The sequence below is a fragment of the Acipenser ruthenus genome, chromosome 41 (genome assembly GCF_902713425.1).
Source record: "Acipenser ruthenus chromosome 41, fAciRut3.2 maternal haplotype, whole genome shotgun sequence".
NCBI lineage: Eukaryota > Metazoa > Chordata > Actinopteri > Acipenseriformes > Acipenseridae > Acipenser > Acipenser ruthenus.
Genome location: NC_081229.1, coordinates 7,618,506 through 7,643,214, shown reverse-complemented (window position 1 = coordinate 7,643,214; position 24,709 = coordinate 7,618,506). Strand labels below are relative to the sequence as shown.

The 24,709-nt window shown below is 44.9% G+C and overlaps 1 protein-coding gene across 2 annotated transcripts; it reads left to right on the top strand.

The window, feature by feature from the left end:
* The first annotated feature begins 463 nt into the window (after positions 1 to 463).
* On the top strand, positions 464 to 23,902 carry LOC131709047 (proteasome subunit beta type-9-like). Of its 2 annotated transcripts, XM_059010673.1 has the most exons (7): positions 464 to 482; positions 2,113 to 2,239; positions 3,777 to 3,844; positions 4,550 to 4,681; positions 9,823 to 9,952; positions 14,694 to 14,835; positions 23,675 to 23,902. In XM_059010673.1, the coding sequence occupies exons 2-7, from the start codon at positions 2,189 to 2,191 to the stop codon at positions 23,800 to 23,802; spliced, it is 651 nt and encodes a 216-aa protein (XP_058866656.1). In that variant the 5' UTR covers positions 464 to 482; positions 2,113 to 2,188; the 3' UTR covers positions 23,803 to 23,902. The 2 variants fall into 2 exon arrangements, with proteins under 2 accessions (XP_058866656.1, XP_058866655.1); XM_059010672.1 differs by lacking the exon at positions 464 to 482 and having other exon boundaries at positions 1,995 to 2,239.
* The last annotated feature ends 807 nt before the right edge of the window (positions 23,903 to 24,709 follow it).

Here is a 24,709-nt window from a genome sequence, read left to right as displayed (position 1 = left end):
TAAATGGTGCTTGTATTAGATGATGAGACACATGCATTCTTACACCTGCATACACACAGGCACACGTATGAAGACATCCACAGCTGAAATACATGAAAGCTGCGCATTTAACTTGGAAGCACCATGACGTTGGAATAGTAAGTTGCTATTTTACACTCAGAAATCTGAACTCCAAGTCTTACAATTGTCCAAATGTTCAAAAAATAAGCAGTATGCATTTGTTATTAGTAGTGTTTTTTTCATTATTCAGAACACTTAAAAAGAACTAAAATATTCACAAAAAATAGAATTGTCCGTTTTCACAAACAGCCAATCGGAGGCCGACCTTTGTGCCGCGTCATCTGTTGCTATGAAGACGGCTCTGTCACAGGTTTTGATTCCAGTTCGCAGTCTGTCAGGCAATCGTTGTATTACAGGAGAAAAGGCGGCACGTTACAGCAGAGGCTCGCGCCACTGTAATAAAAACGCGCTGGAGCGCAGAGGTGTGTTTAGTGCAGACTGCAGCTCCCTGCAAAGCTGTAGTCGAAGAGCAATGATATTAATCTGCAATTGTAAAGTGTTGTTTACATTCTCTGAGCTATATTATTATTACTTTGTAACTGCAGTTTTAGATCACTAGACTAGCCTGTATTATAATTACATTGTAACTGCAGTTTGAGATCACTAGACTAAATTGAATTACACTGTAACTGCAGTTTGAGATCACTAGACTAGCCTGTATTAATTACATTGTAACTGCAGTTTGAGATCACTAGACTGCATTGAATTACATTGTAACTGCAGTTTGAGATCACTAGACTATACTGTATTATAATTACATTATAACTGCAGTTTGAGATCACTAGACTGTATTATAATTACATTGTAACTGCAGTTTGAGATCACTAGACTGAATTGAATTACATTGTAACTGCAGTTTGAGATCACTAGACTAGCCTGTATTAATTACATTGTAACTGCAGTTTGAGATCACTAGACTAAATTGAATTACACTGTAACTGCAGTTTGAGATCACTAGACTAGACTGTATTATAATTACATTGTAACTGCAGTTTGAGATCACTAGACTGAATTGAATTACATTGTAACTGCAGTTTGAGATCACTAGACTAGCCTGTATTAATTACATTGTAACTGCAGTTTGAGATCACTAGACTGCATTGAATTACATTGTAACTGCAGTTTGAGATCACTAGACTGTATTATAATTACATTGTAACTGCAGTTTGAGATCACTAGACTAGACTGCATTGAATTACATTGTAACTGCAGTTTGAGATCACTAGACTACTGTATTAATTACATTGTAACTGCAGTTTGAGATCACTAGCCTGCATTGAATTACATTGTAACTGCAGTTTGAGATCTCTAGCCTAGACTGTATTAATTACATTGTAACTGCAGTTTGAGATCACTAGACTAGACTGCATTGAATTACATTGTAACTGCAGTTTGAGATCACTAGACTAGACTGTATTAATTACATTGTAACTGCAGTTTGAGATCACTAGCCTGCATTGAATTACATTGTAACTGCAGTTTGAGATCTCTAGACTAGACTGTATTATAATTACATTGTAACTACAGTTTGAGATCACTAGACTAGACTTTATTAATTACATTGTAACTGCAGTTTCAGATCTCTAGGCTAGACTGCACTACATTGTAACTGTGGTTTAACATCAGTAAAAATACAATGTCAGAAGTTTAGCAAAATTCCTAAATACTGATGATGCTGTTTAAACTGTGGTTTAACATCATGCAACCCTTGTTTACCGTCAGGTGATACTGTACACCGCCACGCTTCACAGGGAGTCTTTGCTGGGCTTTTCAGGGGGTTTCATACCAATACAAACACATTGAACTGAGGCAGCGAGGAATTTATTACATTTCGTCCATTAACAAATCGCATTTTAATTTTGTGTTCGTGTCACTGGTTGCCAGGTAGAATTGGTCTCAATAGGTTTTAATTCGGGAACCCCCGTTAACTGTCTCTTTGGAGCGCAGTTCAGTGAAGCAGCGCACTCCACATCGAGTGGATTAGAGCGCCCTCTAGCGCACATACTTCTAGGAAGTTCACAGTTACAGCATTCCTCCCTTTGTAAAATACAGTACCTTGCAGTCCTGGATCGGAGGCGGGTTTCAGTTGAAGTGGTTAAGGAAACAATAGGAATTTAATCATCTCAAAATGCCGCTTTCATCGGAACCGAGCTGGTTAAACTGTGAAGTCAGTACCGGGGTGAGTGACATATTTGTTTGCTAACATGTTGTCTTTGTTCTCACTGGGTCGGCACGACTCCTGTACCTGTTGCTGCATAACTCAGTGTGATTATTAATAATAATAATAATAATAGAAGGAAGGCGGAGCGGGCAGTATAGTGTGTGTGTGTAGAATGCAATATGGACAGTTTTGTTAAAATGACATATTCTTTAAGAGAAACGCGAGTGAGTGTAATGCTTTCAGTTTCAGTGCTTCTTGCAGGAATGCTTTCGTTTTTGCATTCTGGACCCCATTGAACGAGACGTTCAGTGCGTGTCATTGCGCCTGCGTGAGGGGACCTCGATCCGTGAGCAGCATCAGGGAGCTCGTGGTGTTGAAGCGGGAGTTCTGTGCGGGGAGACGCGGACCGGCGCGGCTGTTTACACGCGTCACCTCGTCACCTGCAGAGAGGCGTCGCGACTCCGAGTTTCTGTTTTTAAAAAAAGCACATTGCTGTACATTTTCATTTTTACTTTGCATTTATTCACTCAGGGTGTCAATTTTCAAAAGTCTAAAAATCCACCGTAATAATGAAACAGAAATTGAGAGGAAAACAGTTTGAAAGTTTTTATATTAACAAGCGTGTTTCTCCAAAACTTAAATAATGGAGTCAAAAAAACTTTAGGAATAGTCTTCTGTGGGTATAGTCACACAGCTGTATCAGACTGGTGCTTGCTTCTTTAAAACAGACTTTGAATGGACATTATTTAAATAAACCGGTGTTTCAGACGTTACCCAATGAGACGCAACGACACAATGAGGTGTTTGCAATGCTATGGAAACTCATTCATATTGTGCATGTGGCTCGTTCATTTGTTCACCTCTCTCTCACATATCAATGATGTTTGTAATCACTCACAGTGGCTCTGAGTTGTGTTGCTCCTCTGGTATTAAATGTGAATACTTTCTCTGAATCAGAATCAAACCTTCCTGCTGGCATCTAGGATTCTACAGGCACAGATTCTGCATCAGATTCTGATCCAGAAAAAATGGAAATCAATATCTGAGAAGCAACAGGACCCCTCAGAATAATTGGGAACGTCATTAAAAACGAAGGGAAATGTAACAAATGTCAATGAGCATTGAAGTTCTGTGTCCGTTCTTCATGAAGCAGGCAGATGCACGGAGGGCCAGTACATAGTGCTCGCTGTGTCAGTGCTGTGTCAGTGCTCACTGTCTCAGTGCTGTGTCTGTGCTGTGTCTGTGCTGTGTCAGTGCTGTGTCAGTGCTCGCTGTCTCAGTGCTGTGTCTGTGCTGTGTCAGTGCTCGCTGTCTCAGTGCTGTGTCAGTGCTGTCTCAGTGCTGTGTCTGTGCTGTGTCAGTGCTCGCTGTGTCAGTGCTTTGTCAGTGCTCGCTGTCTCAGTGCTGTGTCAGTGCTCGCTGTGTCAGTGCTGTGTCAGTGCTCGCTGTCTCAGTGCTGCGTCTGTGCTGTGTCAGTGCTGTGTCAGTGCTCGCTGTGTCAGTGCTCTGTCAGTGCTCGCTGTGTGATGTGTTTGTGTTTGTGTTTCTTCTCCAGACCACTATCATGGCTGTGGAATTTGAGGGAGGCGTGGTGATCGGGTCCGACTCGCGTGTGTCCGCAGGGTGAGCATGTCGAGTAACACGCATCATGTGACACACTGGGGTCATCATGGCATAATTAAGAAGTATGCCAATGTTGTGCATGCAGTGGCTATTAGGTCATTTAAAATAACAACTAATATAAACAGGGTTAAATAGCACTGTGGCCATGTCCTGAGATAGACCTCACACAGCCCAATGAAATGAACAGCACGACCCTGCTATTGTTCAGATGTGCAGGTGACAGTCTCGATGCTTGTGACAGTCCTGAGACACGGGTCCTTGTAGAATGTGTCTGTTTTGCTGGAAGACGAGATGTTAATGAGATTGCACCGGGGCTCAGCATGCATTCTGCAGCTGCAAATGACATTCATTTAACGTTCATAATTCAAGAAGCATTGTGGACTACAAGTAGCTGCTGTTGTATCACAAAACTTGTATCTTGTATCACAAAACCCCACCTTATACAGCATTAAGCATTTACTGTGGTGGAGTATACCTCTATTAATATATATATATATATTAATAGAGTATACCTCTCTGTGCTTTACCATGCTTTATCATACTTTGCTTTGCTTTCACCACGGTAAACTTTTATAATGGTAGAAAGACTTACATGACACATTGAGTTTCACAGTAAGAGAATGCCTCAGTGACCCCGTGTCTGTGTGTCTGTCTGTTTGCTCAGTGACTGACAGCTTGTCTGTTTCTTCTCTTTCTTCGCTCCAGTCAGTCGGTGGTGAACCGCGTGATGAACAAGCTGTCTCGTCTCCATGACAACGTGTACTGCGCGCTCTCGGGCTCCGCGGCCGACGCACAGGCTGTAGCCGACATCGTGGACTACCAGCTCGACCTGCACAGGTACACAACACAGTGCATACCAGCCACACCTGCACAGGTACACAGCACAGTGCATACCAGCCACACCTGCACAGGTACACAGCACAGTGCATACCAGCTCAACCTGCACAGGTACACAGCACAGTGCATACCAGCTCAACCTGCACAGGTACAGTGCACAGTGCATTCCAGCCACACTTGCACAGGTACACAGCATAGTGCATACCAGCCATACCTGCACAGGTACAGTGCACAGTGCATACCAGCCACACCTGCACAGGTACACAGTGCACAGTGCATACCAGCCACACCTGCACAGGTACAGTGCACAGTGCATACCAGCCACACCTGCACAGGTACAGTGCACAGTGCATACCAGCCACACCTGCACAGGTACAGTGCACAGTGCATACCAGCCACACCTGCACAGGTACAGTGCACAGTGCATACCAGCCACACCTGCACAGGTACAGTGCACAGTGCATACCAGCCACACCTGCACAGGTACACAGCACAGTGCATACCAGCCACACCTGCACAGGTACAGTGCACAGTGCATACCAGCCACACCTGCACAGGTACAGTGCACAGTGCATTCCAGCCACACCTGCACAGGTACACAGCACAGTGCATACCAGCCACACCTGCACAGGTACAGTGCACAGTGCATACCAGCCACACCTGCACAGGTACAGTGCACAGTGCATACCAGCCACACCTGCACAGGTACAGTGCACAGTGCATACCAGCCACACCTGCACAGGTACAGTGCACAGTGCATACCAGCCACACCTGCACAGGTACACAGTGCACAGTGCATACCAGCCACACCTGCACAGGTACAGTGCACAGTGCATACCAGCCACACCTGCACAGGTACACTGCACAGTGCATACCAGCCACACCTGCACAGGTACACAACACAGTGCATACCAGCCACACCTGCACAGGCACAGTGCACAGTGCATACCAGCCACACCTGCACAGGTACAGTGCACAGTGCATACCAGCCACACCTGCACAGGTACACAGTGCACAGTGCATACCAGCCACACCTGCACAGGTACAGTGCACAGTGCATACCAGCCACACCTGCACAGGTACAGTGCACAGTGCATACCGGCCACACCTGCACAGGTACACAGCAGAGTGCATACCAGCAACACCTGCACAGGTACAGTGCACAGTGCATACCAGCCACACCTGCACAGGTACAGTGCACAGAGCATACCAGCCACACCTGCACAGGTACAGTGCACAGTGCATACCAGCCACACATGCACAGGTACACAGCATAGTGCATACCAGCCACACCTGCACAGGTACAGTGCACAGTGCATACCAGCCACACCTGCACAGGTACACAGTGCACAGTGCATACCAGCCACACCTGCACAGGTACACAGCACAGTGCATACCAGCCACACCTGCACAGGTACAGTGCACAGTGTATACCAGCCACACCTGCACAGGTACAGTACACAGTGCATACCAGCCACACCTGCACAGGTACAGTGCACAGTGCATACCGGCCACACCTGCACAGGTACACAGCAGAGTGCATACCAGCCACACCTGCACAGGTACAGTGCACAGTGCATACCAGCCACACCTGCACAGGTACACAGCACAGTGCATACCAGCCACACCTGCACAGGTACAGTGCACAGTGCATACCAGCCACACCTGCACAGGTACAGTGCACAGTGCATACCAGCCACACCTGCACAGGTACACAGCATAGTGCATACCAGCCACACCTGCACAGGTACACAGCACAGTGCATACCAGCAACACCTGCACAGGTACAGCGCACAGTGCATACCAGCCACACATGCACAGGTACAGTGCACAGTGCATTCCAGCCACACCTGCACAGGTACACAGCATAGTGCATACCAGCCACACCTGCACAGGTACAGTGCACAGTGCATACCAGCCACACCTGCACAGGTACACAGTGCACAGTGCATACCAGCCATACCTGCACAGGTACAGTGCACAGTGCATACCAGACACACCTGCACAGGTGCACAGCACAGTCCATATACAGTGCCTTGCAAAAGTTTTCAGACCCCTGACCAATTCTCTCATATTACTGAATTACAAATGGTACATTGAAATTTCGTTCTGTTTGATATTTTATTTTAAAACACTGAAACTCAAAATCAATTATTGTAAGGTGACATTGGTTTTATGTTGGGAAATATTTTTTAGAAAAATAAAAAGCTGAAATATCTTGCTTGCATAAGTATTCAACCCCTGTGTTGTGGAAGCCCCCAGTTTACACCGATGAAAGAAATTGCCCTAACGAGGACACAGTTACCTTACCATTGGCCTCCACCTGTGAACCATTAAAGTTGCTGTCACATTTTCTGGATAAAAACCCCACTGTTGAAGGATCATTGGTCAGGCTGTGAATCTGAAGAAAAATGAAGACCAAAGAGCATTCTACAGAAGTTAGAGATAAAGTAATATAAATGCATAGATTAGGGAAAGGGTACAAAATAATATCCAAGTGTTTGGATATCCCAGTGAGCACAGTTGGATCAATAATCAGGAAGTGGAAGCTGCATCACACCACCCAGGCACTGCCAAGAAAAGGCCGTCCCTCAAAACTTGTGAGAGAAGCCACAGAGAGGCCAACAATCACGTTGAAGGAGCTACAGAGTTCAGTGGCTGGGAGTGGAGTAATGGTGCACCAGTCAACCATATCAAGAGCTCTGCATAACACTGGCCTGTATGGGAGGGTGGCAAGAAAGAAGCCGTTACTCAAAAAGTACCATCTGAAAGCACGTCTGGAGTTTGCCAGAAAGCATAAGAGTGACCCAGCTGCGATGTGGGAAAAGGTTTTGTGGTCAGATGAGACCAAGATAGAGCTTTTTGGCCAAAACTCAAAGCGCTATTTGTGGTGCAAACCTAACACTGCCCATGCCTCAAGACACACCATCCCTACAGTGAAGTATGGTGGTGGCAGCATCATGCTGTGGGGATGCTTCTCATCAGCAGGGACTGGGCATGTTGTTAAAATTGAAGGAAGAATGGATGGAGCAATATACAGGGAAATACTGCAAGAGAACCTGCTTCAGTCCGCTAAAAAACTGAAGCTTGGGAGGAAATTCACCTTTCAGCAGGACAATGATCCCAAGCACAAGGCCAAAGCAACATTGGAGTGGCTCAAGAACAAAAAGGTGAATATCCTACAGTGGCCCAGTCAAAGTCCTGATCTCAATCCCATTGAGAATCTGTGGCACTATTTGAAAATTGCGGTCCACAAGTGTCGTCCAACCAACCTGAACAACCTGGAGCAAATCTGCCAAGAAGAATGGGCCAAAATCACTCTGACACTGTGTGCAAAGCTGGTACATACTTACCCCAAAAGACTTAAAGCTGTTATTGCAGCGAAAGGTGGCTCTACCAAATATTAATGTGTGGGGGTTGAATGCTTATGCAAGCAAGATATTTCAGTTTTTTATTTTTCTTAAAAATATTTCCCAACATAAAACCAATGTCACCTTACAATAATTGATTTTGAGTTTCAGTGTTTTAAAATAAAATATCAAACAGAACGAAATTTCAATGTACCATTTGTAATTCAGTAATATGAGAGAATTGGTCAGGGGTCTGAATACTTTTGCAAGGCACTATATATATATATATATATATATATATATATATAGTGAACGATTGCACCACTCACGGGTTCGTGCCCCTTTAAAATTACGACCCAGGACAGAGAAATGGAGTTTTAAAGCGCGGTTGTGCTACTTTTAATTAAATACAAAAACAAACAAAAACACAAAATGAACACCTAGCTCCTCTTGGAGCGCTAACTATACAGGTTATTCCCTAACTAAGCCGTTTACCTGACACCGCAAACACAAACAAACTTCGCAGGTCTCCAGCACTTACTTTTCTATGACTGCTCGGAAGCAGAGCACCTCTCTTCTGCTTCCTTCTACTCAGCAGCCTTGAGCAGACTGACTGCTCCTCTTAAATACCCTGCACCTGGTCCCAATTTAACAATAGCTACCAGGTGCAGGGGGTAATTAATAATAAAACAATTAAATTAAACAAAAGCAAATTAACAAAAAGGTGCATTCTGCACAAGTTTCTCTCGCAGGGAGGTTTTAACCCCCTCCCTGCTGACTCACACAACCCGCTGCCTTACAATATATATATATATATATTTGCAGACCCCCACCCCTTCCCAAGAGGCAAAGTGTAATTTGAACACTGCTGCTGGTATACACACACACACACACACACACACACACACACACACACAGGCTGCCTCTGGTCACTCACACACACAGGCTGCCTCTGGTCACTCACACACACAGGCTGCCTCTGGTCACTCACACACACACTCCTGTTTGTTGTATTGTAGCATCGCTCTGGGCAGGCTGCCTCTGGTCACTCACACACACAGGCTGCCTCTGGTCACTCACACACAGGCTGCCTCTGGTTACTCACACACACAGGCTGCCTCTGGTCACTCACACACACAGACTGTCTTTGGTCAATCTCACACACAGACTGCCTCTGGTCACTCACACACACAGACTGTCTTTGGTCACTCACACACACAGGCTGCCTCTGGTCGCTCACACACACAGGCTGCCTCTGGTCACTCACACACACAGACTGTCTTTGGTCACTCACACACACAGACTGCCTCTGGTCACTCACACACACAGACTGCCTCTGGTCACTCACACACACAGGCTGCCTCTGGTCACTCACACACACAGACTGTCTCTGGTCGCTCACACACACAGGCTGCCTCTGGTCACTCACACACACACAGGCTGCCTCTGGTCGCTCACACACACAGGCTGCCTCTGGTCACTCACACACACACAGGCTGCCTCTGGTCACTCACACACACAGGCTGCCTCTGGTCACTCACACACACACAGGCTGCCTCTGGTCACTCACACACACACAGGCTGCCTCTGGTCGCTCACACACACAGGCTGCCTCTGGTCACTCACACACACAGGTTGCCTCTGGTCACTCACACACACAGGCTGCCTCTGGTCGCTCACACACACAGGCTGCCTCTGGTCACTCACACACACAGGCTGCCTCTGGTCACTCACACACACACAGGCTGCCTCTGGTCGCTCACACACACACTCCTCTTTGTTGTATTGCAGCATCGCTATGGGCAGGCTGCCTCTGGTCCGCTCTGCTGCTAACATGGTGAAGGACATCAGCTACAAGTACAAGGAGGAGCTGGTGGCTCATCTGATCGTAGCAGGGTGGGACAAGAGGAGCGGGGGACAGGTGGGTGTGAACAGGGACACACAGGGACACGGCTAGACCCATGCCTCGTGTGGAGACTGTGAGGGTCCGAAGCGGGGGAAGGGGAGGAGGGGTCCCGGGTCTTCAATGGGCTTCGGTCCTCCAGAGAGCCACACGAGAGACAGATGTAAAATAATCAAGTGCATTTTATTGTTGGAGCTGAGTTTACCAGAGAGCCACAACAAAACATTCAGAATCATATCATACCATTTTGTGCTCTGAAATAGTGAGAAACAGTCCGCTGCCAGGGACGTTCGTACTTTTAATTACTTTACGATTTCAGCTGCGTGCCTTTAAAGTAAGATAACACTGGCTGCAGAAAAGGAATGCGACTCTATTGTAGTTTATTATACACAAATAAGTTTACATGACTTGAAAAATGTCTTAAACGATAGAAGCAAATTCTTACACGACTTGATTTGATTGAATGGGTAATACACAACACAATATGACAGCTGAACATTCATTTCAATACAGAACAACAACAACAACAACATGTGTTCAATGAAACAGAAATATTGTAGCCTGCTTCAATAGGAGCGTTACCCTGCTCCCCTCCCCTGTTCATTTGTGTTTTAAATAACGGTCTGGTTCTCTCTCGTCTTTTTTCAATGAATAGAATTGAATTCATAGAGAATAAAATCAAACTAAGATAACAACTACATAGCCTACATTTAATTCATAACGTTTGTAATCCCCATAAACTGGCTTCTGTTGCAGTCACACATGGCAGATAGTGTGACGGGTGCTCGTGTCGGGTGTGGTGTATTGTGTGTGTTTAAAAAAATCTATGTATCAACGTCGGCCTTCTGGAGTCCCCTGAATGACGTCCCGTTTTTTAATTGCATTTTCAAACATTTCTGTGACGTCACCCTTTGATCTTTCAGTGGATTGAATCTACGAGTCTTCTAACTAAAGTGTCCGTGTGGCTCTGAAGAGAAGGGGAGTGCGGGGCAGAAGGATTGTTGATTAACAAATCCACAGTTTGAACCACGAATCCACAGAAAACTGTTGATTCATAAACAAAACCACAGTCACAACAATTCAACAAAAAAGCAAATGCCATTTTATAAAGCAGCAATTATTTCAACAATTAGCCTATACGTTTACACAGTTTAAACAGGTTTCTTTCTTTGTAGTATTTCAGAAAGGTCATGTTTTTGCTCGTCACTTGTCCCCTTGCCCTCTTGTCCTCTTCTCCTCTTGTCCTCTGGTCCTCTCATCATTTTGTCCTCTCATCATTTTGTCCTCTCGTCCTCTAGTCCTCTTATCCTCTGGTCCTCTTGTCCTCTCATCCTCTTGTCCTCTGGTCCTCTTTTCCTCTGGTCTTCTCGTCCTCTCATTCTCTTGTCCTCTCGTCCTCTGGTCCTCTTGTCCACTGGTCCTCTGGTCCTCTCATCCTCTGGTCCCCTTGTCCTCTTGTCCTCTTGTTCTCTGGTCCTCTCATCCTCTGGTCCCCTTATCCTCTTGTCCTCTGGTCCTCTCATCCTCTGGTCCTCTTGTCCTCTCATCCTCTCATCCTCTTATCCTCTGGTCCTCTTTTCCCCTCTGGTCCTCTTATCCTCTTGTCCTCTCGTCCTCTGATCCTCTCGTCCTCTGGTCCTCTTCTCCTCCGGTCCTCTCATCCTCTGGTCCTCTTGTCTTCTTGTCCTCTGGTCCTCTTGTTTGCACGCACAGCATTCCATCTATGTCCAGTTGTTTCACAAAGTAACTGTTCATCAACTCCTTTATTATACAGACGTGTAGCAGCTGCAGCTCTCAGACTGGGATTTCTATAAAAGCCTCAAATCCATCTTGTTTACACAGTTATAATCTGCTCAATTGGTTAATGCCAGCTGGCTGGTTGTACACCATTGATTGAATTTAACAGCACGTTATACACTAAAAAAACAAACACGCATACTGTAGATCTGTGTGTATTTTAATGAAGCTGCACCACACATCTGTCAGGGCTGTTCTCATGTGCAGTAACTTCTTTGCACTCCAGTTTTCTATGCTGTAGACCCCTCTGTTTGTCTTAGTTACATCTTCTTTGTATTTTAAAAAACCTCCAAACAAGTCCTTGCCCAACTGAAGCTGACTATTCACTCCAACTCTTAGATCACGATGCTCCTGCCCGGCCCTCATAGCAAGATGTACAGTATACCAAACAGATAAACTAGAGTATTGAGCAGGTTTTCAGGTGTATCAGATCTGAAGAGTCCCTGGTCCACACAATTCTTCAGAAATATTATTTTATGCAAACCAACTCCTGATTTGGCCAAAGCTTTCATTTTCCATCAAGAACATTTAAAAAATGTTAAAATTCTAGGTCATTTCAGAAACTTAAAGCGCGTCCCTTTAGTCTTAGGAAATGCTTATGGAAAGTTCATATAGTGAATTGCCACAGTGCTCCTCTCCGTTACAGTTCATTACTTCTGTCACAAAACAGCTAAGGCTGTATGGCAGAGTAGCCATATCTTTCTTTTAGCCTTAGTTCAAACAGCTTCACAGCCCATCTACTGTTTGCTCCAGTACTTTGTGAATACTGATCGCTGGCAGGATATTCAGGTCTTCATCTATTTTAGGTTCAGCAACACGCTTGTGTTTTAATTCTTTTTATTCTTCTAATGCCACTTTCATGTTCTCGATCTAAACAAAGTCCTTGCTGCTGTCTTCACTAACAGCAGAACATGCTGTCTGTGTCAGTGGATTTCAGACTCTGAGGAACTCATGACAGCACACCAGCAAAGTGATACACAAACATATTCAATCTAGCAAAGCCAATGACCAGATTACTAATCAGTTGAATCTCATTATTGAACAATTATCAATTAGGAAGAAATTAGGACGTTTTAAGTGGCATAAACCATGCTAAGTGTTGAATCGTGGCTTAAACCATTTAAATGCAAAACTACAACAGAACAAAGTGGCGAGCGGCACGTGTCCCCTCTGCGCTGGAGGTCAGGGTTACCCTATTTAAGAGATAGAGCCCGTCGATGCGGGCGCTACTGTGTGGTAGAGGGCGCTAACGAAAGTCAAGGTCATCTACCACACAGTAGAGCCCGCATCGAGAGGGCTCTATCACTATTAGACAACGATTTATTTTTTCTCTTTAAAAAAAACCTTTAAAACCTATAGTTACCTTGAACTTCTGATATTTCGCCGGGTAACCTTCCGCTGAGGAAAATAGTCCCTCACATAATTAGAATAGAAAAACGACATACACGTAGAGAAATGTTATTATTATTAAAATTATTATTATTTGGTTAACATATTTATTTTTTTGGGTCTTACTCTTTCTTATTATAATTTATCTGGATATGTACAATTGTTTAATAGTCTGTGTAGTATTGAGACAGACTCGAAACTTGTTGATGGAGGCGGGGCATCATTCAAGCTGGCAGGGAGCGGATTGGCTGGTATGGAAAGAGCTGAAGCAGGGTTTGCAGTTTGATTGGCTGGTTTTGAGGGAGGGTGTTGTTTGGATCCAGCTGATGACAGAATTGTGGCCCAATCGTGTCTTTCCTGTTGGTTTGCTGTCCAGTAGCTGTGAATCGAGCCTTCATTAGGGTGTCCCGTCACAGACTTCGCTTGTCTCTAGTCCAGTGTCAGAAAGTATGTTTCAGTAGCTTTTTATGTTATCAGATTAGTTGTAGATTAGAATGTTAAGGGAAAAAGACGGTATTTATGCGCAGATTGATTTCAAACTTAATTCACAATTAAGCACTTCAACGTTCCAGCGGGCAGCTATGCAAAATAGAAGCCCTCTAGATGTGGAAGCTGATTGGCTGTTCACTCTCAATCGTTTTCTAAATGTATATACAGTCATATCTTTCTTTTTCTTTTATTTGTTGTCCTGCGGTTGCCTGTAATGTATTTTTCTTTGTATATGATGTAGAATACGTGACTGTAAACATGTAGCTCTACTATGTGTTCGATAATGGGTTAGGATTTTCAACGTGCGCTTCATTGCTTGCACCCCGGCAACTACTTTCTGTACAAATTAAGCACTGAATACAGTTTGTCATGCTTTTTCATGATGTATCTCTGTGTGTCTGTCTGTCTGCCTGCCTGTCTGTGTATATGTGTCTGTGTGTGTCTGTGTGTCTGTGTGTGTGCCTGTCTGTGTATGTGTGTCTGTGTCTGTGTCTGCCTGCCTCTGTGTGTGTGTGTGTTAATTGAATTGTGATTGTTGGCAGGTGTTTGTATGTGTGTGTGTGTGTCTGTGTCTGCCTGCCTCTGTGTGTGTGTGTGTTAATTGCATTGTGATTGTTGGCAGGTGTTCGTGTGTGTGTGTGTGTGTGTTTGTCTGTGTCTGCCTGCCTCTGTGTGTGTGTGTGTGTGTGTGTCTGTCTGCTTGTGTGTGTGTGTGTGTGTGTGTCTGCCTGCCTCTGTGTGTGTGTGTGTTAATTGCATTGTGATTGTTGGCAGGTGTTCGTGTGTGTGTGTGTGTGTGTGTGTCTGCCTGCCTCTGTGTGTGTGTGTGTGTGTCTGTCTGTCTGCTTGTGTGTGTGTGTGTCTGCCTGCCTCTGTGTGTGTGTGTGTTAATTGCATTGTGATTGTTGGCAGGTGTTCGTGTGTGTGTGTGTGTGTGTCTGCCTGCCTCTGTGTGTGTGTGTGTGTGTTAATTGCATTGTGATTGTTAGCAGGTGTTCGTGTGTGTGTGTGTGTGTGTGTGTGTGTGTGTGTCTGCCTGCCTCTGTGTGTGTGTGTGTGTTAATTGCATTGTGATTGTTGGCAGGTGTTCGGCACTCTGGGGGGGCTGCTGATCAGGCACCCCTTTGCAGTGGGGGGCTCTGGCAGCACCTATATCTACGGCTATGTGGATGCTACCTACAGACCAGGCATGAGTAAAGAGGACTGCCTCCAGTTTACAACCAACGGTGAGCAGCTTCCCTTTCTCTGTGACACACTGCAATAGAAGCTTCCCTTTGTAACACACTGCAATAGCAGCTTCCCTTTCTAACACACTACAATAGCAGCTTCCCTTTCTAACACACTGCAATAGCAGCTTCCCTTTCTAACACACTGCAATAGCAGCTTCCCTTTCTAACACACTGCAATAGCAGCTTCCCTTTCTAACACACTGCAATAGCAGCTTCCCTTTCTAACACACTACAATAGCAGCTTCCCTTTCTAACACACTACAATAGCAGCTTCCCTTTCTAACACACTGCAATAGCAGCTTCCCTTTCTCTGTGACACACTGCAATAGCAGCTTCCCTTTCTGACACACTACAATAGCAGCTTCTCTTTCTAACACACTGCAATAGCAGCTTCCCTTTCTAACACACTGCAATAGCAGCTTCCCTTTCTAACACACTGCAATAGCAGCTTCTCTTTCTGACACACTGCAATAGCAGCTTCCCTTTCTAACACACTACAATAGCAGCTTCCCTTTCTAACACACTGCAATAGCAGCTTCCCTTTCTAACACACTACAATAGCAGCTTCCCTTTCTAACACACTACAATAGCAGCTTCCCTTTCTAACACACTGCAATAGCAGCTTCCCTTTCTAACACACTGCAATAGCAGCTTCCCTTTCTCTGTGACACACTGCAATAGCAGCTTCCCTTTCTGACACACTACAATAGCAGCTTCTCTTTCTAACACACTGCAATAGCAGCTTCCCTTTCTAACACACTGCAATAGCAGCTTCCCTTTCTAACACACTGCAATAGCAGCTTCCCTTTCTAACACACTACAATAGCAGCTTCCCTTTCTAACACACTGCAATAGCAGCTTCCCTTTCTAACACACTGCAATAGCAGCTTCCCTTTCTCTGTGACACACTGCAATAGCAGCTTCCCTTTCTGACACACTACAATAGCAGCTTCTCTTTCTAACACACTGCAATAGCAGCTTCCCTTTCTAACACACTGCAATAGCAGCTTCCCTTTCTAACACACTGCAATAGCAGCTTCCCTTTCTAACACACTACAATAGCAGCTTCCCTTTCTAACACACTACAATAGCAGCTTCCCTTTCTAACACACTGCAATAGCAGCTTCCCTTTCTAACACACTGCAATAGCAGCTTCCCTTTCTCTGTGACACACTGCAATAGCAGCTTCCCTTTCTAACACACTACAATAGCAGCTTCCCTTTCTAACACACTGCAATAGCAGCTTCCCTTTCTAATACACTGCAATAGCAGCTTCCCTTTCTAACACACTACAATAGCAGCTTCCCTTTCTAACACACTGCAATAGCAGCTTCCCTTTCTAACACACTGCAATAGCAGCTTCCCTTTCTCTGTGACACACTGCAATAGCAGCTTCCCTTTCTGACACACTACAATAGCAGCTTCTCTTTCTAACACACTGCAATAGCAGCTTCCCTTTCTAACACACTGCAATAGCAGCTTCCCTTTCTCTGTGACACACTGCAATAGCAGCTTCCCTTTCTAACACACTGCAATAGCAGCTTCCCTTTCTCTGTGACACACTGCAATAGCAGCTTCCCTTTCTGACACACTACAATAGCAGCTTCTCTTTCTGACACACTACAATAGCAGCTTCCCTTTCTAACACACTGCAATAGCAGCTTCCCTTTCTAACACACTGCAATAGCAGCTTCCCTTTCTCTGTGACACACTGCAATAGCAGCTTCCCTTTCTGACACACTACAATAGCAGCTTCCCTTTCTAACACACTGCAATAGCAGCTTCTCTTTCTGACACACTGCAATAGCAGCTTCCCTTTCTAACACACTACAATAGCAGCTTCCCTTTCTAACACACTGCAATAGCAGCTTCCCTTTCTAACACACTACAATAGCAGCTTCCCTTTCTAACACACTACAATAGCAGCTTCCCTTTCTAACACACTGCAATAGCAGCTTCCCTTTCTAACACACTGCAATAGCAGCTTCCCTTTCTCTGTGACACACTGAAATAGCAGCTTCCCTTTCTGACACACTACAATAGCAGCTTCTCTTTCTGACACACTACAATAGCAGCTTCCCTTTCTAACACACTGCAATAGCAGCTTCTCTTTCTGACACACTGCAATAGCAGCTTCCCTTTCTAACACACTACAATAGCAGCTTCCCTTTCTAACACACTGCAATAGCAGCTTCCCTTTCTAACACACTACAATAGCAGCTTCCCTTTCTAACACACTACAATAGCAGCTTCCCTTTCTAACACACTGCAATAGCAGCTTCCCTTTCTAACACACTGCAATAGCAGCTTCCCTTTCTCTGTGACACACTGCAATAGCAGCTTCCCTTTCTGACACACTACAATAGCAGCTTCTCTTTCTAACACACTGCAATAGCAGCTTCCCTTTCTAACACACTGCAATAGCAGCTTCCCTTTCTAACACACTGCAATAGCAGCTTCTCTTTCTGACACACTGCAATAGCAGCTTCCCTTTCTAACACACTACAATAGCAGCTTCCCTTTCTAACACACTACAATAGCAGCTTCCCTTTCTAACACACTACAATAGCAGCTTCCCTTTCTAACACACTACAATAGCAGCTTCCCTTTCTAACACACTGCAATAGCAGCTTCCCTTTCTAACACACTGCAATAGCAGCTTCCCTTTCTCTGTGACACACTGCAATAGCAGCTTCCCTTTCTGACACACTACAATAGCAGCTTCTCTTTCTAACACACTGCAATAGCAGCTTCCCTTTCTAACACACTGCAATAGCAGCTTCCCTTTCTAACACACTGCAATAGCAGCTTCTCTTTCTGACACACTGCAATAGCAGCTTCCCTTTCTAACACACTACAATAGCAGCTTCCCTTTCTAACACACTGCAATAGCAGCTTCCCTTTCTAACACACTACAATAGCAGCTTCCCTTTCTAACACACTACAATAGCAGCTTCCCTTTCTAACACACTGCAATAGCAGCTTCCCTTTCTAACACACTGCAATAGCAGCTTCCCTTTCTCTGTGACACACTGCAATAGCAGCTTCCCTTTCTGACACACTACAATAGCAGCTTCTCTTTCTGACACACTACAATAGCAGCTTCCCTTTCTAACACACTGCAATAGCAGCTTCTCTTTCTGACACACTGCAATAGCAGCTTCCCTTTCTAACACACTACAATAGCAGCTTCCCTTTCTAACACACTGCAATAGCAGCTTCCCTTTCTAACACACTACAATAGCAGCTTCCCTTTCTAACACACTGCAATAGCAGCTTCCCTTTCTAACACACTGCAATAGCAGCTTCCCTTTCTCTGTGACACACTGCAATAGCAGCTTCCCTTTCTGACACACTACAATAGCAGCTTCTCTTTCTAACACACTGCAATAGCAGCTTCCCTTTCTAACACACTGCAATAGCAGCTTCCCTTTCTAACACACTGCAATAGCAGCTTCTCTTTCTGACACACTGCAATAGCAGCTTCCCTTTCTAACACACTACAATAGCAGCTTCCCTTTCTAACACACTACAATAGCAGCTTCCCTTTCTAACACACTACAATAGCAGCTTCCCTTTCTAACACACTACAATAGCAGCTTCCCTTTCTAACACACTGCAATAGCAGCTTCCCTTTCTAACACACTGCAATAGCAGCTTCCCTTTCTCTGTGACACACTGCAATAGCAGCTTCCCTTTCTGACACACTACAATAGCAGCTTCTCTTTCTAACACACTGCAATAGCAGCTTCCCTTTCTAACACACTGCAATAGCAGCTTCCCTTTCTAACACACTGCAATAGCAGCTTCTCTTTCTGACACACTGCAATAGCAGCTTCCCTTTCTAACACACTGCAATAGCAGCTTCCCTTTCTAACACACTACAATAGCAGCTTCCCTTTCTAACACACTACAATAGCAGCTTCCCTTTCTAACACACTGCAATAGCAGCTTCCCTTTCTAACACACTGCAATAGCAGCTTCCCTTTCTCTGTGACACACTGCAATAGCAGCTTCCCTTTCTGACACACTACAATAGCAGCTTCTCTTTCTAACACACTGCAATAGCAGCTTCCCTTTCTAACACACTGCAATAGCAGCTTCCCTTTCTAACACACTGCAATAGCAGCTTCCCTTTCTAACACACTACAATAGCAGCTTCCCTTTCTAACACACTACAATAGCAGCTTCCCTTTCTAACACACTGCAATAGCAGCTTCCCTTTCTAACACACTGCAATAGCAGCTTCCCTTTCTCTGTGACACACTGCAATAGCAGCTTCCCTTTCTAACACACTACAATAGCAGCTTCCCTTTCTAACACACTACAATAGCAGCTTCCCTTTCTAACACACTACAATAGCAGCTTCCCTTTCTAACACACTACAATAGCAGCTTCCCTTTCTAACACACTGCAATAGCAGCTTCCCTTTCTAACACACTGCAATAGCAGCTTCCCTTTCTCTGTGACACACTGCAATAGCAGCTTCCCTTTCTGACACACTACAATAGCAGCTTCTCTTTCTAACACACTGCAATAGCAGCTTCCCTTTCTAACACACTGCAATAGCAGCTTCCCTTTCTCTGTGACACACTGCAATAGCAGCTTCCCTTTCTGACACACTACAATAGCAGCTTCCCTTTCTAACACACTGCAATAGCAGCTTCTCTTTCTGACACACTGCAATAGCAGCTTCCCTTTCTAACACACTACAATAGCAGCTTCCCTTTCTAACACACTGCAATAGCAGCTTCCCTTTCTAACACACTACAATAGCAGCTTCCCTTTCTAACACACTACAATAGCAGCTTCCCTTTCTCTGTGACACACTGCAATAGCAGCTTCCCTTTCTGACACACTACAATAGCAGCTTCTCTTTCTGACACACTACAATAGCAGCTTCCCTTTCTAACACACTGCAATAGCAGCTTCTCTTTCTGACACACTGCAATAGCAGCTTCTCTTTCTAACACACTACAATAGCAGCTTCCCTTTCTAACACACTGCAATAGCAGCTTCCCTTTCTAACACACTACAATAGCAGCTTCCCTTTCTAACACACTACAATAGCAGCTTCCCTTTCTAACACACTGCAATAGCAGCTTCCCTTTCTAACACACTGCAATAGCAGCTTCCCTTTCTCTGTGACACACTGCAATAGCAGCTTCCCTTTCTGACACACTACAATAGCAGCTTCTCTTTCTAACACACTGCAATAGCAGCTTCCCTTTCTAACACACTGCAATAGCAGCTTCCCTTTCTAACACACTGCAATAGCAGCTTCTCTTTCTGACACACTGCAATAGCAGCTTCCCTTTCTAACACACTACAATAGCAGCTTCCCTTTCTAACACACTACAATAGCAGCTTCCCTTTCTAACACACTACAATAGCAGCTTCCCTTTCTAACACACTACAATAGCAGCTTCCCTTTCTAACACACTGCAATAGCAGCTTCCCTTTCTAACACACTGCAATAGCAGCTTCCCTTTCTCTGTGACACACTGCAATAGCAGCTTCCCTTTCTGACACACTACAATAGCAGCTTCTCTTTCTAACACACTGCAATAGCAGCTTCCCTTTCTAACACACTGCAATAGCAGCTTCCCTTTCTAACACACTGCAATAGCAGCTTCTCTTTCTGACACACTGCAATAGCAGCTTCCCTTTCTAACACACTACAATAGCAGCTTCCCTTTCTAACACACTGCAATAGCAGCTTCCCTTTCTAACACACTACAACAGCAGCTTCCCTTTCTAACACACTACAATAGCAGCTTCCCTTTCTAACACACTGCAATAGCAGCTTCCCTTTCTAACACACTGCAATAGCAGCTTCCCTTTCTCTGTGACACACTGCAATAGCAGCTTCCCTTTCTGACACACTACAATAGCAGCTTCTCTTTCTAACACACTGCAATAGCAGCTTCCCTTTCTAACACACTGCAATAGCAGCTTCCCTTTCTAACACACTGCAATAGCAGCTTCTCTTTCTGACACACTGCAATAGCAGCTTCCCTTTCTAACACACTACAATAGCAGCTTCCCTTTCTAACACACTACAATAGCAGCTTCCCTTTCTAACACACTACAATAGCAGCTTCCCTTTCTAACACACTACAATAGCAGCTTCCCTTTCTAACACACTGCAATAGCAGCTTCCCTTTCTAACACACTGCAATAGCAGCTTCCCTTTCTCTGTGACACACTGCAATAGCAGCTTCCCTTTCTGACACACTACAATAGCAGCTTCTCTTTCTAACACACTGCAATAGCAGCTTCCCTTTCTAACACACTGCAATAGCAGCTTCCCTTTCTAACACACTGCAATAGCAGCTTCTCTTTCTGACACACTGCAATAGCAGCTTCCCTTTCTAACACACTACAATAGCAGCTTCCCTTTCTAACACACTGCAATAGCAGCTTCCCTTTCTAACACACTACAATAGCAGCTTCCCTTTCTAACACACTACAATAGCAGCTTCCCTTTCTAACACACTGCAATAGCAGCTTCCCTTTCTAACACACTGCAATAGCAGCTTCCCTTTCTCTGTGACACACTGCAATAGCAGCTTCCCTTTCTGACACACTACAATAGCAGCTTCTCTTTCTAACACACTGCAATAGCAGCTTCCCTTTCTAACACACTGCAATAGCAGCTTCCCTTTCTAACACACTGCAATAGCAGCTTCCCTTTCTAACACACTACAATAGCAGCTTCCCTTTCTAACACACTACAATAGCAGCTTCCCTTTCTAACACACTGCAATAGCAGCTTCCCTTTCTAACACACTGCAATAGCAGCTTCCCTTTCTCTGTGACACACTGCAATAGCAGCTTCCCTTTCTAACACACTACAATAGCAGCTTCCCTTTCTAACACACTGCAATAGCAGCTTCCCTTTCTAACACACTACAATAGCAGCTTCCCTTTCTAACACACTACAATAGCAGCTTCCCTTTCTAACACACTGCAATAGCAGCTTCCCTTTCTAACACACTGCAATAGCAGCTTCCCTTTCTCTGTGACACACTGCAATAGCAGCTTCCCTTTCTGACACACTACAATAGCAGCTTCTCTTTCTAACACACTGCAATAGCAGCTTCCCTTTCTAACACACTGCAATAGCAGCTTCCCTTTCTAACACACTGCAATAGCAGCTTCTCATTCTGACACACTGCAATAGCAGCTTCCCTTTCTAACACACTACAATAGCAGCTTCCCTTTCTAACACACTGCAATAGCAGCTTCCCTTTCTAACACACTACAATAGCAGCTTCCCTTTCTAACACACTACAATAGCAGCTTCCCTTTCTAACACACTGCAATAGCAGCTTCCCTTTCTAACACACTGCAATAGCAGCTTCCCTTTCTCTGTGACACACTGCAATAGCAGCTTCCCTTTCTGACACACTACAATAGCAGCTTCCCTTTCTAACACACTGCAATAGCAGCTTCTCTTTCTGACACACTGCAATAGCAGCTTCCCTTTCTAACACACTACAATAGCAGCTTCCCTTTCTAACACACTGCAATAGCAGCTTCCCTTTCTAACACACTACAATAGCAGCTTCCCTTTCTAACACACTACAATAGCAGCTTCCCTTTCTAACACACTGCAATAGCAGCTTCCCTTTCTAACACACTGCAATAGCAGCTTCCCTTTCTCTGTGACACACTGCAATAGCAGCTTCCCTTTCTGACACACTACAATAGCAGCTTCTCTTTCTGACACACTACAATAGCAGCTTCCCTTTCTAACACACTGCAATAGCAGCTTCTCTTTCTGACACACTGCAATAGCAGCTTCCCTTTCTAACACACTACAATAGCAGCTTCCCTTTCTAACACACTGCAATAGCAGCTTCCCTTTCTAACACACTACAATAGCAGCTTCCCTTTCTAACACACTACAATAGCAGCTTCCCTTTCTAACACACTGCAATAGCAGCTTCCCTTTCTAACACACTGCAATAGCAGCTTCCCTTTCTCTGTGACACACTGCAATAGCAGCTTCCCTTTCTGACACACTACAATAGCAGCTTCTCTTTCTAACACACTGCAATAGCAGCTTCCCTTTCTAACACACTGCAATAGCAGCTTCCCTTTCTAACACACTGCAATAGCAGCTTCTCTTTCTGACACACTGCAATAGCAGCTTCCCTTTCTAACACACTACAATAGCAGCTTCCCTTTCTAACACACTACAATAGCAGCTTCCCTTTCTAACACACTACAATAGCAGCTTCCCTTTCTAACACACTGCAATAGCAGCTTCCCTTTCTAACACACTGCAATAGCAGCTTCCCTTTCTCTGTGACACACTGCAATAGCAGCTTCCCTTTCTGACACACTACAATAGCAGCTTCTCTTTCTAACACACTGCAATAGCAGCTTCCCTTTCTAACACACTGCAATAGCAGCTTCCCTTTCTAACACACTGCAATAGCAGCTTCTCTTTCTAGCACACTGCAATAGCAGCTTCCAGGGAGACTCCCCCTGCACACCACGCGGCTGTTCCTTTTTAAAATATTTTCCCAATTCCATTCTGCATTCCCTTTTAATCAATTCCAGTTCCTGTTACGACAGTTTTTATTGAGCAAACATGTAGAAATAAAACTTATGAACAACACATGCAATTAGACAATTACAGTACAAATGCATCACATCAGTTCAGCTTGCTATTACAGGAATCATCCTGAGCTCCTCAGATTTCGAGTCTGTCGGGTTGTGATGCTGAAAGTCTCTCTCTCTTTTCCCCCCCTCTCTCTCTCTCTCCCTCTCTCTCTCCCCCCCCTCTCTCCCCCTCCCCCCTCTGTCCCCTCTCTCGGTGCAGCTCTGTCCCTGGCGATGGGGAGAGACGGCTCCAGCGGGGGTGTGGTGTACCTCGTCAGCATCACAGAGAAGGGGACGGAGGAGAAAGTCGTCCTGGGAAACAACCTGCCCCAGTTCTTCGACGAGTAATCCAGACAGGGGCTCGCTGCTCAAACATTCCACTGAACACATTGTCACAAAACACTCACAAAAAAATAAAAAATAAAGAAAAAAACAAAGAAACAAATAATGTGTCCTCTTGTGTTAATTGAAAGCTGCAAGGGGAGCAGCAGCACAGCAGGAAGAATCACACAGAGGCAGAATCACACAGAGGAAGAATCACACAGAGGCAGAATCACACAGGAAGAATCACACAGAGGAAGAATCACACAGGCAAAATCACACAGGAAGAATCACACAGGCAGAATCACACAGAAGAAGAATCACACACAGGAAGAATTACACAGGAATAATCACACAGAGGCAGAATCACACAGGCAGAATCACACAGGAAGAATCACACAGAGGAAGAATCAAACACACAGGCAGAATCACACAGAGGCAGAATCACACAGGAAGAAACAGGCAGAATCACACAGGCAGAATCACACAGAGGAAGAATCAAACACACAGGCAGAATCACACAGAGGCAGAATCACACAGGAAGAAACAGGCAGAATCACACAGAGGCAGAATCACACAGGAAGAATCACACGAGGAAGAATCACACAGTGGAAGAATCACACAGGAAGAATCAAACACACAGGCAGAATCACACAGAGGAAGAATCACACAGGAAGAATCAAACACACAGGCAGAATCACACAGAGGAAGAATCAGACAGGAAGAATCACACAGAGGAAGCCCGGGGTTCAATAGGGATAGAGGGCCGTTCCCACGCCACCTGCACACTGGAGCAGAAACACACAGTGCTTCCTGAGAGCCCTTCAGTAAACTGTTGTGAGTGCAGGGGATACACTGAGACCTGCATGACCTGCAGAGGGAGAGGGAGGGTGTCACTGGAACAGCACAGTGCTTTACTACCCATTCTCCACAC

Excerpts from the sequence above, each read along its gene's own strand:
- LOC131709047 (XM_059010673.1), top strand. The coding sequence starts at position 2,189 with ATGCCGCTTTCATCGGAACCGAGCTGGTTAAACTGTGAAGTCAGTACC. Across the intron at positions 9,953-14,693 it reads ACAAGAGGAGCGGGGGACAG|GTGTTCGGCACTCTGGGGGG; the intron begins GTGGGTGTGAAC and ends GATTGTTGGCAG. Across the intron at positions 14,836-23,674 it reads CCTCCAGTTTACAACCAACG|CTCTGTCCCTGGCGATGGGG; the intron begins GTGAGCAGCTTC and ends CTCTCGGTGCAG.